Source organism: Cinclus cinclus, chromosome 14 (genome assembly GCF_963662255.1).
Source record: "Cinclus cinclus chromosome 14, bCinCin1.1, whole genome shotgun sequence".
Classification (NCBI taxonomy): Eukaryota; Metazoa; Chordata; class Aves; order Passeriformes; family Cinclidae; genus Cinclus; species Cinclus cinclus.
Genome location: NC_085059.1, coordinates 1,828,599 through 1,843,649, shown reverse-complemented (window position 1 = coordinate 1,843,649; position 15,051 = coordinate 1,828,599). Strand labels below are relative to the sequence as shown.

Sequence of the window (15,051 nt, the reverse complement as noted above, 5' to 3'; positions counted from 1 at the left end):
GTAGTCCCTAAACAACCCAGGGAATGTCACCTTTAAGACAATACCAGGACGGGAAAAAAAAAAAAACATACTGTATAAATTCTGTTAATAATTATCTCCAAAAGAAGAACTACAGCCTGTTAACCCCCAAATGGCAGTGAAGCACAGCTCTCTCTCCGAGCCTGTTTACATGTTAAAGTGTATGAAAATAGCCTATAATTCCATTTTTAATAGCCGTACTCAAGAGGCTAAAATGCTTGAAAACACAATACATTTGGCAAAAATAACTCAAAAACTATTTAGCTTAATTCCGATCAGCATTACAGTAACATGACAACAATAACCTTAATACAGTAAATTATGAGCAGATTGAGATAAATAAAATTACAACATGTCAGTGCCAAGGCTCAGCTCTCCAATGGAGCTGCACTTTAGACACTGAGCTCAGCCCAGGCTTTTCCAGCTCCACAGGAACCAGCACCGCTTCCCTGCACCCGACTTGACTGGGACGTGTGGAACACACTGAAATTCATAAAATTTAAATAAGACAGCGAAATTATACCTTGTAGCTATAGTTATCACAAATAATGTACAGTCTAAATTGCAGCCTGAGCAAACACGATTTCCTGGGTGCCTCTGGAAGCCCAAGGCGGGATGCAGAGCAATTATGAGGAATGAGCACAAAGCTGATTTGCATCTGAATGGTGAAGAGGGGGGGGGCGAGGGGCGGGCTTGGACCGCTCCATTCACAGCATCACAATGCACCAGCTGGGAAAAGCAACTTTATTAGTGTCCCGCAGCAAAATACATTAGTAATTTGTAACCAGGCATTACAATTCCCGTCCGTCGCACGCAGAAGGAAGGATCGGCCGCCCACACCCGGAGGTTTCCGCAGGGATGGGGCTCGGGAGCTCCGCGGGCAGGGCAGCCCCTGGCAGGGAGCAGTGCCGGGAGCACCGGGAAAAGCAGCATCACAGCCCCAGGGCAAGCCCAGCCCAGCTCCAAACACCATCCCCAGCAAAGCCCAGCCCAGACACGGCTGGAGCGTTTTTCCAGCTGTTTTCCAGTTGTGCTCAAACAGCCTGCTGCAATTTCAAACTCCTCTGAGCTTGCTCCCTCTCCACCCCCACTATCACACACAATATTTTCATTAAATTTTTTTGAGCAAAAAAAAAAAAATCTAATTTTTCTCTCTTGATCACCATGATAAACTGAGTCTCTGAGTAGCATGATCCAGTATTAGTGTTAACCATTAGTGTTACTGTAAAATCCTCTTTGGTTATAGGATATTTCATTTAAAGCAAGATTATAAAAAAGTTTTCAACTAGAAATCCACCCCTGTAACCTAAAAGCCATCTAAATTACCACACTTCTGCAGGCTGAAGATATACTGATAGGACTTAGAAATCTGAGTATCTCCCCAGGTAATCTAAACAAAGTTACCAAAATTATATTAAGTAAATACATTTGGAGGAATAGCAATTTTTTGCAAAAATCCTTAGGGTATTAAAAGTACAGTTCTGGAAGTAGCAGTAGTGGGCTAGAGAAAAACACCCCTGAGCCAGAGCTCTCCTCTAGATACTCTCCATGGCCTTGAACTCGCTGAGGGCCTGCACAGGGTTCACGTGCTTCTTCTGGGATGCCCTCTTGATTTTTGTCTGGGTCTCGTCCTGTTTCTCCCTCTTGACCAGGGGTTTCTTCTCTGGAGCCTTCATCTTCCAGGAGACGGCCGGGAGGTTGAGGGAGGCCATGCCCTGGGACTTCTGGTACTTGGTGGATGCCACGTAGGAAGCCTTGACCGTCTGCACCACGGCGTTCATCAGGTTCTTGGCTGCCTGGATCAGGGACATGGCACTGTCCACCTGCCAAGGGACACACAGTTACACGCCATAGAACCCCCAAACACACTGAGAACACCACGGCCCTGTGGGTAAAACCACTTGAAAACTCATCTGTGTTTTTCCTTTGAAACCTGAGGCTCCTGGTTTGAGGCAGAATTTTCCTTTGGATGCTCAGTGGTGACAAACCTGACTTGTGCAGTGTTTGCCCCCTGTCTGCATTTTCCGTATCAATGGCAATGGGAACCATTTGTATTCTGCCCTTTGCTTTTGTGACTAAGCTTTAACAGTTGCTTATTCTCTAATGGAATTAATTAATCTCTACTAATATCTTAATCACCGATAATAAATATTTGAATCGCCCTAGAATACTAAGTTGTACTGGGAAGGAAGGAACGCAACTGCATCACCAGCCAGGCATAGAGCTCTTTCCCAGTTGACTCCTGATTTACAGGAGCACCAAAACAAGGAAAAACATGAATATGTCAAAGCTGTAGGGCACAGAGAGGACAAAGAGCTGAGACCAAGGCTGGGTGGAGGAGAGAGGCAGGAGCACTGTGGTGACCTCAGCTGGGACACCCTTCCCCCAGGGGCCAGTGTCCTGCTCTGGGTGGGATGCCCAGCTTGTCAGGGCCAAATGGGCTGGGACAGGGGTTTGATCCAAGGCGTGTTTAGCTCAGGACAGGGTTTGGTGGAGGGCAAGGTTTGGTTCTAGGCAGGGTTTGGCTCAGGACAGGGTTTGGCTGAGGGCAGGGTTTGGTTCTGGACAGGGTTTGGCTGAGGGCAGGGTTTGGCTGAGGGCAGGGTTTGGTTCTGGGCAAGGTTTGGCTCGGGGCAGGGTTTGGCTCGGGGCAGGGTTTGGCTGAGGGCAGGGTTTGGCTCGGGACAGGGTTTGGTTCTGGGCAGGGTTTGGCTCGGGACAGGGTTTGGCTCTGGGCAGGGTTTGGCTCGGGACAGGGTTTGGATCAGGGCAGGGTTTGGCTCAGGGCAGGGTTTGGCTCTGGTGACTTTCCTGGGGCAGTGTCCCCTCCCTTCTACCCCACTGTGCCCCAGGTGCCACCATGGCACCTGAGATCCCCTGGCAATCCCCTGTGCTCTGCCCTCCTCCTCCTCCTGAGGCTGGAGCCCCTGCCCTGGAGTGTTTCCAGAGCCCTCCCAGCAGGAACAATCATTAAACCAGAAGGGCAGGGAGGCGATTTTCTCAATGAAGTGTCAGACTCAGAAGGTGCCAGCTCTGTCCTCCTGGGTCCTGGCTCTGCTCTCTGCTGCACAGGCAGGGCATCAGCACTGGACAGAATTTTCCTTTCAGAGAGGTGATGCCTCTGCTCTGGCTGAGGTCTTCATCTGATTATCTCGTTGAGCTTAACACTGCTGCTGTCAACCCTGAGCCCCAGTGAACAGGCACGAGGGGAAGGGACCAAAGCAGGAGATCAAACTACAGATGCCAGGAGGTTCCATCACTAATTTATGGCAGAGGGGATGTAAATCCTGGAGGCACTGACTAACTGCACTGAAGCCCTGGAGTAAGTTTTGCTGCACAGTAACACACCTCCTGCTTTGACAGCTTCAGCCTCCCGGCTCCCAGGACATGAAGAGCAGCACATCCCAGCACAGCCCCTGGAGCTGCTCAGGGGGCTGGAAAGGGAGCAGGGAGGGTGGCAGCAGTAGGAGGGGCAGCACAGCCCCATCCTCCCCAGATGGGCTTAGCTCATGAAGGGATATCTATTGCTGTTGCTGCCCCAAAGCTCTCCTTCCACAGTTCTCCCTGGTTTTTGGGGGAAATCTGTTCTACTAAGTTTAAGCAATTGAAATAGCAAACAGGATTTCACTGGAAAATGGCAGTGGCACAGGATTCCCAGAGAAGCTGTGGCTGCCCCTGGATCCCTGGCAGTGTCCAAGGCCAGGCTGAGCTTTTGGGTCCCTTCCAACCCAAACTGTTCTGTGATTCTGTGGTATCAAAATAGCAGAATGTGGGGAGTTTTTTCCCTTTGCTGATCAGGATTCAGGGAGCAATTCTGGACTATCAGCCAGTTCTGTCCCTTCTTCCAACCTCCTTCCTTAGTCCTGACATGGCTGGGCAAAAGCACCAGTGACCAAACGTGCCTGTGCAGGGCAAGGAAGAGTATGCCAGAAGAAATTAAGAATTTAGCTCCACTTCCCTCCCCCCAAAAATCTGTCATACAGAATCCTCTTAGGAGGAAGCATTTCATGAACTACAGTAAAAAAATTATTTGCAAAGTAATGGCTGGAATAAGGAAGCAAGCTGGCCTGGGGCAGCTTCCAGCTGTCAGAAACCAGAGCAGCCACTAAGAATCCCTGCACTCTTCAGGGCACAGCCATCCTGAAATATTAACATCTCTGGAGCACTCCAGGACCCCAGCATGTTCCAAGGCTGTGCAGAGACGTGGGGCAGGTTTAGCTGTGCTGATGAAGTGATTTAACCTCACTAAGGGTGAAAAGCAGTCTGGAAAACAGATTGCACAGAGGTGAAGTGAATGTGTCTACAAACATTGTTGAGTAAGGAAATGTCAAGTCTGTATTTTCCCAGCAAGAGTTCCTCCCCAGAACAACGAGGCAGCAACACAAACTCTGCACGCTCCAGCATCTCCTGTCTGCATTCCGTGGTGTTCAACACAAAGCTCGGCTCGGAATTTCCATTCCCTGTGGGATCAAAGCTGCCTGGGGCAGGCAGGGCTGTGCCATACGTACCCCAGAGACGACGAGCTCCCCGCCCAGGTTCTGCACCTCAGCCTTCACCTTGCTGCAGATGTTGAGCTGGTGGCAGTAGAGCGCGATGCGCTGCAGGTACGCCAGCAGGTCCTGCTTGCACGCTGAGTCCGGGCACTGCAGGGGACACAGGACACGTCTGCTCTGCAGCACCCAGCTGGGCAGGGGCAGGACCCACAGAGCCACAGCCAGAGCCACAGAGCCAGAGCCACAGAGCCAGAGAGCCACAGCCACATAGCCAGAGCTACAGAGCCACAGCCAGAGCCACAGAGCCACAGCCAGAGCCAGAATCACAGAGCCAGACCCAGACTCACAGACCCACAGACTGGGCACCTCCCCTGCGGCAGGGGTGGGCTGGCAGAGCACTGCCCTCCCTGCCCAGTGCTCACTTTCAGACAGCTGAGCAGCAGGAAAGGCACCTGAACTCAGGAGCTATGGGCAGGGGCAGCACTGGACAGGTTCCCTTCCTTCCAGCTGCCCTTCAGCAGCCCTCCCAGGGAGGAGGAAGAGGAAGAGAAGGACTATTCACCCTCCCCAGAGCAGGTCGGTCAGCTGTGAAAAGTCCTTCCTGTACTGCACAGGACACAGAAGCAATGGTCTGACTAGATCTCTAACTAGCAGATGCTACCAATTCCTCCCTCAAATCCTCAATCCTCAGTATTCCCAGCTCGACAATGATAAAGCCAGCAGTGACTCAATGACATGCAGCAAACAGAGATTTTCCTGACTTCTGCTCCCGTTTTGTAGCAGTGGGGAAAGCAGGTTCCTCACCAGGCACAAAATGACATTTTTAAGGTGCTTGCTGCAGCACTCATCCGTAAGAGAAAGTTAGCTTTTCCAGTTTTGCACAAAAGGCTCTGCAGGAGTCCCTCTGTGCAGTTTGGAGAGGTGGCATTTTCTGGGACAGAACTGAAGAATAGAGCCCTGAATGAGCCAGACTCAGGCTGGATTTCAGAGCAGAGGGGAGCCCAGCTGAGGAACAGCCACAGCCCAGACAGACACAAAGGCTTTGGAAAGGTTCTGCTGCCCACACCAGCCCTGCAGCCCCTTTAGGAGCAGCAGCAATGGGGTGCCAGCAGCAGGAGCACCCCACAACACCTACAGCTTCACATCCATGTGATTTACATCTCACTGGGTCACAGCCCTGCTCTGAGCCCCAGAGAAACATCACTTGTACCCCACAGAGAGCTCCTGCTCTTTGTTCCTGGGAAATGGCCACTCATCATCGTATCTTCCCACCCAGCATCCACAGACCTCCTGGACAAAACCACCATCAGACTCCCACCAATCCTTATTTTCTACTCCAAGGCAGGCTGTGCCATGCCCAGCATTATTTCAGCTGTAGCAGTGGAATTCACCTGGTATTACCCAGGGACAGGACTACAGACACACCCTGCAGGGATCTCCAGCCTTCCAGACAGCTGCACCCCATCCAGAGTGATTTAAGAGCTCTTTTTCACACACCCCTGTTCACAGCAAAATCCCATTTCACCTAAGACCCTGATCCTGTGCAATGGACTATCTGATGAAGGTTCAGAATGGACATGGCTTGACATGGCACCCCTCCATTACTTCATGCTTCACTCCAGCTGAGGGTTGTTGCACTGCCATGGAGCCTCTCCTCCCCTTTGAGGGCAAGGTAAAAATCTCCTGTCTTTGAGCAGCAGGCTCTGAGCCCTGATTCTCCTTGCAGACCTTCTCTCTTTAGCTAGGGGATGGAAGCAGAAACTTTTTGTGTAACAGAGGAGCAGACGGTGGTGCACACACAGGGATGTGCAAACAGGGTCCCACTCACACAGAGCATTTCCTTCCCAACAGCACCTGACACCTGATCTGCCAGAACAGGCATTTCCCTCACCTGTGAAGGTGAGTGCAGCAAACACATACATTTGGTTTTTTCCAGGCCCAGAACAAGTGCCTTTTGTAAGGCAAAGAGGTCTCTGTGCTGAGCAGAGGTAACTCAGGAGCTGCAGTGATGTGCACACAGAGCTCTCTCACACACAGGGGCACTGCAGTGGGAGATCTGCATGGCTTTGTGGGAGTCTGACCCCACCAACAAACATAAAACCACCTTCCCAGTCCCAAGAAACATGATGGAACACCCAAAGTAATCGCAACTCTCAACGAGGGCATGTGGCTTCCATCAGTGCAGTGAAGCCCTGCCTAACGAAGCAGCAAAACTTGCAGGTTAATTTTTTAACATAATCAATATTAGTCAGCAGTGTAAGATGTTTTAGAGCAAGTCCACAAATAGCCCTGGCCAAGGAGCTAATGAAAAGCTCAAATTACCATTCTGGAAATTGCTCTCCATCTCCCAAAGAGCTCATCTACCACAGCGAGTGAGTAGCACAGCAGTGAGGGCTTGAGGGCTGACAAATGCCCAGCACAGCACATCAAGGGGATGGCTCAACAATTCCAGCTGCTCTGTGGGGCTGTGAAACCCTACAAGGAAAGGCTCTCAAGGCAGGAGGCTGCTGCACCATCACCAAGAGATGAGGAAAGCAGCAAGACCTTTGTGGAACGGGAATCATTGCTGGGCTGTGCACATCAATAAGGTGTGAGATGGAAACCCACTTCCTCTCCTGTGTGTGCTATTTCTGCAGGCAGGATCGAGGACTCAGCTCAAAGACAGATGAGCTTTAAATGGAGATGTAACATGAGATAAAAAAGAGCATCAACAAAAGGCACTGTAGGTACCTGCAGGAGCCCTGTCCTTTCCTAGGCAGGAGCACACGGATAAAAAAAAAAATCAAAAAACCCAAAAGGCAACGATTTGAACGCTGATAAGAGTGATGACATTATTGGATTAACCCACAGCTACAACCCTCATCTGCAGAGCTGCCATGGGAGGATCCCCACAGCACAGCCCAGCAGGGACAGCAGTGTAGATGGAAATGAAGGTGCTGGGAGACACCCCCCCCTCCCAAACCCCCCAAACTGAGCTGTGCCACACACTCAGGGAAGGTGACTGGCAAAAGCTAAGCTGGTGATCCAGGTCAAATCCAGGCTCTATCCTGGACACAGCAAACACCCCCCACATCCTGCTGCCCCAGCTGAGCCTGCAGAGAAGGAGAATCACCCTTTTGTCTCTTTCTGCAGAGCAAAGGGACAGGGGAAGACAGCAAAGCCCTGGTGGTGTGTGCTGATGGACACAGTCCATCCCCAGTGGCTGCAGGAGAGAGCCAGCAACCCCAGAGCTTCTTCCTTCCACTGCTTCTCCCTTTGGGAATGGGCCCTGTTGCACCAGGAATGCCCAAAAATGTAAATGGATGATCAGAACTGATGTAACTCAATGATCAGAACTGATGTAACTCAGTGATCAGAACTGATGATGTAACCTTGGCCTCCCAGTGCTATGGAAGGAAAGGAACAGAAATTTCCTTTGGCTTTGTAGGTGTTTCAACACTGGAGAAATAAATAATAGAGAGAACCCTTGTCTTGCTGCAAATCATTGTCATCTGTGTTGTGCTCAGAACTGCTTCATATTCCCCTGCTCCCAGCAAGCAGCAGCTGCTTGGATGAGGGATGGAAACCTCAGGAGAACCTGCAGGACTCTTCCCAAGAGCCAGGGAATTCCTGGGATAGCAGCTCTTGGAGTTTCAGAGCAATGTGCTGCACAAGTGCCTGGTGGCAGAGCTGATGGCAGAGGGGGTCACAGCTCTGGTTCCACCCAGCCAGCACACAGGACAGCAGCACCAGTTCCCAGAGCTGTTCCTGCTCTGTAGCTGTCACACTGCTCCACATTAACAAGCTTCTAAAGAGTATGGAAACACACCTAATGAAATATGCAGGCTTAAAGTATTAGCAGAGTATGGAGTCAGGAAAAAAAGCTATATTCTTGTCAAAATGACTAACTGTACAGGGCTGCTCATATTTATCTTCAAACATGTGCTTAATCTGTTACATTTTTAAGGACCTTACTGCTGCTAAAAGTAGTTTTCTTTTGTATTTTGAAATGACTCAGTACAGAAAATCATATACCAACTTTGCATAAAACATGTGAATTAAAACAAAAAAAAAAGCATTGTAAGCCTTCAGCCCAAGCTCCCCTGAGACCCTGAACATAAACTGCTCCTTGCTTCATTTACCTACATCAGCAGCACACCTGGTTCTTGCAGGAACAAGGCTGTCAAAGTGCTGTAGCAAGGAGAGCCATTTGAAAAAACACTTCTCAAATTTATCTCCCCATTGAACATTTCTCACTGCATCATTAATAAAGGAGGGTGTAGACAAGCACCTCTGAATGCAACATTAAGAGAGAGTCCTGCACTGCAAGAATTTACTTTCAACGTGACACTGGTTCAGTTAAAACTTTGCAGTACCAATTTCCATCCTGAGAAAGCCTGGAAAGCAAGAGACAACTGGAGAAAACAAAGTTTAATCCATGATCTCAGACTTCACCTCCCTGCATTTCAGAGTTTCTCTTGAAGGTGGAATATTATTACCAATGTTGATGTTTCCCTGCTATTTGGGTGTGGACTGAGGCCAAAGGTGCTCTTGCTTGGCCCAGTTTCTAAGTGGTCCAGGACAGGCATTGCATAAATAAATCCCTGAGCTGGCCATGCTCCATCCTGTAAGAATTCCTTCCAAACACTGGGACAGAACAGCCACACTCAGGTCACTGCAGGCCTTTCTCCAAGTGTTCATCAGCTCTGACTGGCCAGTGAAAAAACCCCCAGAGAGTTCTGACACCCTCCCACTCAGTCTGTGGGGCACCTGAAAATTGTTCATCCTAAAAAGCTGCCTCAAACCCAATATTAAAGGTTGTGCAATAGGGCCAGGTGCCATTGTGCAGGTGCTGTCCCTGCAGTCTGTGCCTTGGGAAGCACCAGGAGGGCTCTGGGTGTGCCCCAGCCCAGCCTGGGTCCTGCTCAGCACTGGCACTGCCCTGGCTCTACGTGAGCTCAGGCAGGGCTGGCACAGGATGCCAGGAGCCTGAATCCAGCCAAGGAGCTGCTGTGTCACTGCACACACAGAATTTTCTAGCAGCAGATCTGGGAAATCAGTTAAAACATCCCAAAAGCAAACACATTCTCATGTGTCCATCATGGCTGCAGCACTGAAAGAGCTGCTCTTGCTCATAGCATGTGACTTACGTGGTCAGCAATGGTCCTGCCCAGCTTGTCCATCCTGGACCCAGCCTCTGCAATCTTCTTGGCTGCACTGATCACATCTGATGTGTTCTTCAGTGGACCTTTGCCCCTGCAAAACAGATCACAGGTTCCCCCCTAGCACCAGAAAACCAGAGCAGTGAATTCTGTGTCCTTTTCTCATTCTGTTCCACACAGCGCTGGCAGTGACTCCACACCCAAAGGGCAGCAAAAGGCAGGAGCAGCCATTACAGCACCTTCATTTTCCAGAGCTACCCCCCTTCAGCTCTTCCCCACATTTAGCTTAAATCTAGGAATAAAAACATCTTAAATTTTACTGCTTTGAGCAGCTTAATGATGATAAGAGGTAACATTTTAGAAGACGGATTTGCAATTTTTATGGAATGGAACACGAAGTTTAAAAAACAGTGTTATATAAAATCTGGTAAATTAATTTCAAAAGGCATCAAATATCCTCTCTTTCCTCTGCAAATAACTGCACTAGGAACTATTTCTGCAGTATGGCAATATTGAGAAGCCCATAGAATTTAATGCTGCAAAGAACTGAGCAAATATATATACATATATTTATATATTCCTGGGGACAAGAATCACCCTTAAGAAAGAAAGACAGGCAATAACTGCTGTGTATCTGTAGATCAATTTAAGCAGTTATTACCACCCAACCACTGCACAATAATGCATCTCCCCAGTTCATAAGCACCTGGAACATTTAACCATTTAAGGGAAATGGTAAGAAGTGAGATTCTTAGGAGAATTTGCAGCGTGTCTCACTGAAAGTTCAGCAGCCCAGGCAGCTCGGAGCGGGCACAAATTCCAAAGGCTCACCTGGTGAAGTCTGTCATTTCCATCATAATCATACACATCTGTTTGGCCAGGACAATGATGTCATTGCCACTGTCATCCCACTTTGACACCTCAGCATCCAATTTACTCTTCTCCTCCTGGAAGCTGGCGACCTGCTCAGCAATCTTGGCTTTCTGCTCCTGAGGGAGCTGAGCCATGATAGCCTGCAAGAGAAGAGTTTTCTCACATGGCCTCCTGCTGCCTTGTAGAGGCTTTTTGGAACATTTCACTAATAACCAATTTCAGTCATGTAGATGGGGGATAAAACTTTAATAGCAATCCTCTACCTAGAGGCTTTACAGAGCCATTTGCTTCCATTTTGAATCAAAGTTTATACTCTTTTTTTGAAGAAAAAGTGCCCAGAAAGACAAGTTGACACTTAAAATATGGGCCTTTGCATGATAAAGCTGTTAAGACTCCAAACAAATTTGCCACATATTACCATCCCTCAAAATAAAACTGCATGAAGAAGGAGGACTTGTCTTTTCTAGAAAATGTCAACGTTTTATAATTAAGTTCCACTTGGGTATTGAGGATAATAAGAAATATTACCAGTCTCTTCCCTGCAAAAAGCTAGCTGTGCTCATTTGAAACATGCCTGCTGAGGAAAGAGTAAGTGAAAATAGAGAGTATGTGCTTACTCCCAAATAAAATCTCTCAGACTGGGTTTACAGCCTGTGTAAGACTCCATGGCCTTGCCTTCATAAATACTGGGAACACAGACACCTCCAGGAGAAGGCAAAAATGAGCCTTTGGTACTAAAGATCTTCTGGCAGCAGCTGTGCTAAGGGGTAAATGAGCAATGTCTGCATTTAAATAGAAACGGGTGAGGGTCCAGGCACAGAAAGTGCTTGTGCAAGAGAGGGGAGCATAAAAATCCTCCCAGTTAGTGGAATTCCCCAGCCAATGTGGCAGAAGTTTGATAAATAAGGTCTGGCTACTTCTTCCCTGGCAGGAAGAACTTCCACCAAAAAAAAAAAAAAAAAAAAAAAAAAAAAAAAAAAAAAAAAAAAAATCTGCCATGGCACTTTCCCAAGAGTGTAAATTGTTATCGATCCAGAGGGGCCATGTCAAATAAAAGCAATAGGTAAGGCTGCTTTTCCTTCAGTGCACTGATTTTAGGGTTTCACCTCTTAATGATTATATATTGCCTATCAATGCTTTCATTTTTGAGCCACAGGAAATGCAGTGGGTTGAAATGATTTCATTTCTGAGTTCCTTTCAATGTTGTCTTGATAAATGCTCAGTGACCAAACACACACCAGCACATGTTTGAGGAGACATTTTGGGAAGATTTTTTTGCTCATGAAATTAATGTTAATCTGTTGGAAATAACATTAATCCAATGGAGTGATGTGCCCTGTACCTCCCTGCAAAAGCTCACCCAACTGCAATGTCTGTGATATGTAGTTTATTGGTACTAAAAGGATTTTGACCTTTAAGAATACCCAAATAAAACCACAGATGTTTCTCACATCCATCAGACCAACTGCATTTCACTCAACCTCCTTTTCAGAAGAATGCCGGAAACAGAAAATGCTGGAAACAAGCAATGCCACTCTTCTGATCCAGCCACCACCCCCCCAAATTTCACCTGGGCTTTCAAATCGAGCTGAAGTGCTCCTTGAAGGCAAGGTCAGACTTTTTTTGTGCCTTACCCTTGCACTCTGCCCAGCAATGAGCTGATCATCCTCAGTCTGGATACTGGTTCTGCTTCGGACATCGAAATCCTCGGTCTCAAAGTCAGAATCATCCAACTCTTCAGGAGTCTGAGGAAAAAGCATTCAGGCAGAGTCAAACTACAGATTTCATGGCTCTGAAAATCAGCAAGAATATTGTTTTTCAAGCAGAGAGAATGGAAATCAGCAGAGGTAAAAATTATTCCATGTTTTCAACAAAAAGGTAAATACAGGGACTGTATCCAGCTCTGAACACGTGTGATTTTATGTGCTTGACTGCTCCTGTTAAACACCATAGGGATCCCCAGAATCACACAGCAGTAACTAAACAGCTGAGATTTGTCAGGACATTAATGCACTCAGCATCTGAAAGACAGAAAAGAAGTTCTTGCAAAATGAACAGTGCTTTTGCAAGTTGATTAAATGTAAAAGCCTCACTCGAGATTCTGGAGCTGGAATTACACACAGCTCTAAGGGCTGGTTCAGAAGCACAGACAGTGTCTTCAGCACAATTATGAATCAAAGCATTGACTAAATTAACAACAGATAAAATATATCAAAATTTATCCTCATCCCTCCGGAGAAGCTGAAAAATTTCAACTAGTAAGGGCCAGCTTTTATGCTGTAGGCTAAACACATTTGACCTAGTTCCTGCTTGCCTAGGATTTATTTTTGCTACTGCCAGTCTGTAGCTGGCAAACTTTTTATAAAGCCTATCAAGTTTAAACAGCATGTTTGTCAAAATACTACATCTTTGCTAAAGTGCCACTTCATGACGACTCTCCAGAGCTGGGTCAGCAAAGAGCTTCACTGATAAATACAATAAATTGTGATTAACAGATAAGATGCAAATAAAGTCCCTGTTCTTCAGATTTTTTCCTCCTATGATTTGAATTTCCTACTATTTGTCTTCCACCACAGACACTTTGTGATACAGTGAAAACAGAGATGGACATGCAAAATAATTGCCAAAAAGCAAAGGTGAGTTGGGTGACAATCAAAATTTTGGGTATTCCAGCCTCCTCCACAAAATCCACAGAGGGACACACACACTGAGAAGTAGTTCAGTGTATCAATATTTTTTAAAAAATGAAAAAACATGAAGAGAACAGTTCTGCTGTACATGATTCTGTCTGGGACTCTCCTCTTCCCAAAGCCCAGGGACACACGAAGTGTAACTCTGCCCTTCCAGTGCACCAAGGGCAGAAATTTCTCTGGGGTGATGAGCCTGGGCATCAGGGAGGGGGGGGGAAGAGCTTAAATTCAATAAATATAATTACAGTGAGATGGTAGTTTTGAAAATACCCTGCACAAACACAGAAATGAGGTGTGGCAGTGGCTTTTCCTGCTGGTCCCTGTGAAGAGCAAGAACCCCTGGACAGTGCTGAAGTGAATGAGCCCCTGGGAGCAGGGTTACACCAAGCCCTGGAATCCCCATTTGGATGGCTCTTTTTTCCCAAAATAAACTCTCAGGACGACAAGTGCTAATATTTTGAATTCTTTCTAGGTGGCTGCTGTGTGGCCAGGGACAAACCTGGCACTGCCAGCCTGGGTAATTGCTGCCCACTGGGACTGGCAGCAGAGCTCCCTGTGCTGAATAACATAACAAGGGTTTCAGCAGGGGGGAATCACATCTGTTTGCCTGCACAGCAGCAAGGCACTGATATCTTCATCTACTACTGGCTACAAATCCTGAGCTGGTCTGAAAAAAATTCCATGGGGAGCACAGATGTGGCTGTCAGCTTTTCCCCTGGTTTCTCATCTGATCCTTTGCTTTAAGCAGCAGACATGGAAGATGCCATTGCAATGGGTAATCACATATTGTTCTTGATTTACTGACCACCAAGCTGCACCTGCCATGGTCACCACTCTGGAAGACCAGGGCAGTTTCTCAGAGTCAAAGGAATACAAGGAAAAGAAGAAAAAAGGAATAAAACCCCTATTTTATCTTTGCTATGTCTGGCTCCTGCCCATTTTTGCCCCAGTAAGATCCAAGAAACAGGTCCATAGATCAGCTTCAACCAGAACTTCCTTTTCTGCACCCCTTCAACCAACTGCACCCTTCTGTGTCTGGCCTACCAGAAATTTTAGGGCTTCCAAGTCACACCCACTGCAAGCACACAGGAGTCAAAGCCTTGGTGAGCTGCCCCTGTTTACCCAGGTTAGCCAATTAACAAATTACATGCTCTAGGAACTACAGACCAAACTCATCTCAGCTTCCTTTTGACTAACTAACATTAATTATCAAAATTTACTTAATGAAGAGCCATTAGGTTTTATTTCTAAGCTCTCAAAGCATCAACAAGCATCTATAGTTCCAAATTAATTTGCTGTTGTTAACTGAAAGGTCACTGATGCCAGGCACTACCATGAGATTACAAAAGATTCGTGAAGGGTATTTAGCATCACAACTCGGGCCATCATCGATGCTCAGATCTGCTTAATGAATCTCAATTCAAACTCCTGCTCAAGTGCTACTAACACCTTTTAACACTCGGAATGTTAACAGGAGCTAAATGAAAATCTGCCTGCTCCCCATTATCCCAGCAGCTCAGGAGAGGCAGGAGAGATTTTGGGGGGACCGTGCTCACCCGGATCATCAGCACGGCTTTCCTGATGTCCCTGATGCCGTCGTACACCAGGCGGGAGGCGTCGATGAACTCGTTCTCATCCATGGGCTGGGCAGGGTCGGAGCTCAGCGCTTCCACCGCAGCTTCCACTTGCTCCGTGAATCGGGGCATGACTTGAACCCAGAGCACAGAGCCGGTCAGTCCCACCCCAGCCACTCTGCTCCCCATCCTGCTCTTAACTATCCTGGAAGTTGTGCCCTCCTTCCACTGAAATCACATTTGCTATAGGAGGTGATCTTTT

At 47.5% G+C, this 15,051-nt stretch overlaps 1 protein-coding gene across 4 annotated transcripts in view; it reads right to left on the bottom strand.

The window, feature by feature from the left end:
- Window positions 1-1,243: 1,243 nt before the first annotated feature.
- The window catches only part of CTNNA1 (catenin alpha 1), a 100,218-nt gene continuing 86,410 nt past the window's right edge, over window positions 1,244-15,051 (bottom strand). For 2 of the 4 annotated variants that reach the window (XM_062501853.1, XM_062501855.1), the window contains 6 exons: window positions 14,772-14,923; window positions 12,160-12,270; window positions 10,484-10,665; window positions 9,641-9,746; window positions 4,527-4,661; window positions 1,244-1,841 (listed from right to left, as the gene is read on the bottom strand). In XM_062501853.1, coding sequence (XP_062357837.1) covers window positions 1,554-1,841; window positions 4,527-4,661; window positions 9,641-9,746; window positions 10,484-10,665; window positions 12,160-12,270; window positions 14,772-14,923 — 974 coding nt within the window. In that variant the 3' untranslated portion in view covers window positions 1,244-1,553. The remainder of the gene's footprint in view (window positions 1,842-4,526; window positions 4,662-9,640; window positions 9,747-10,483; window positions 10,666-12,159; window positions 12,271-14,771; window positions 14,924-15,051) is intronic. The other 2 variants (XM_062501854.1, XM_062501856.1) reach the window with 2 other exon arrangements.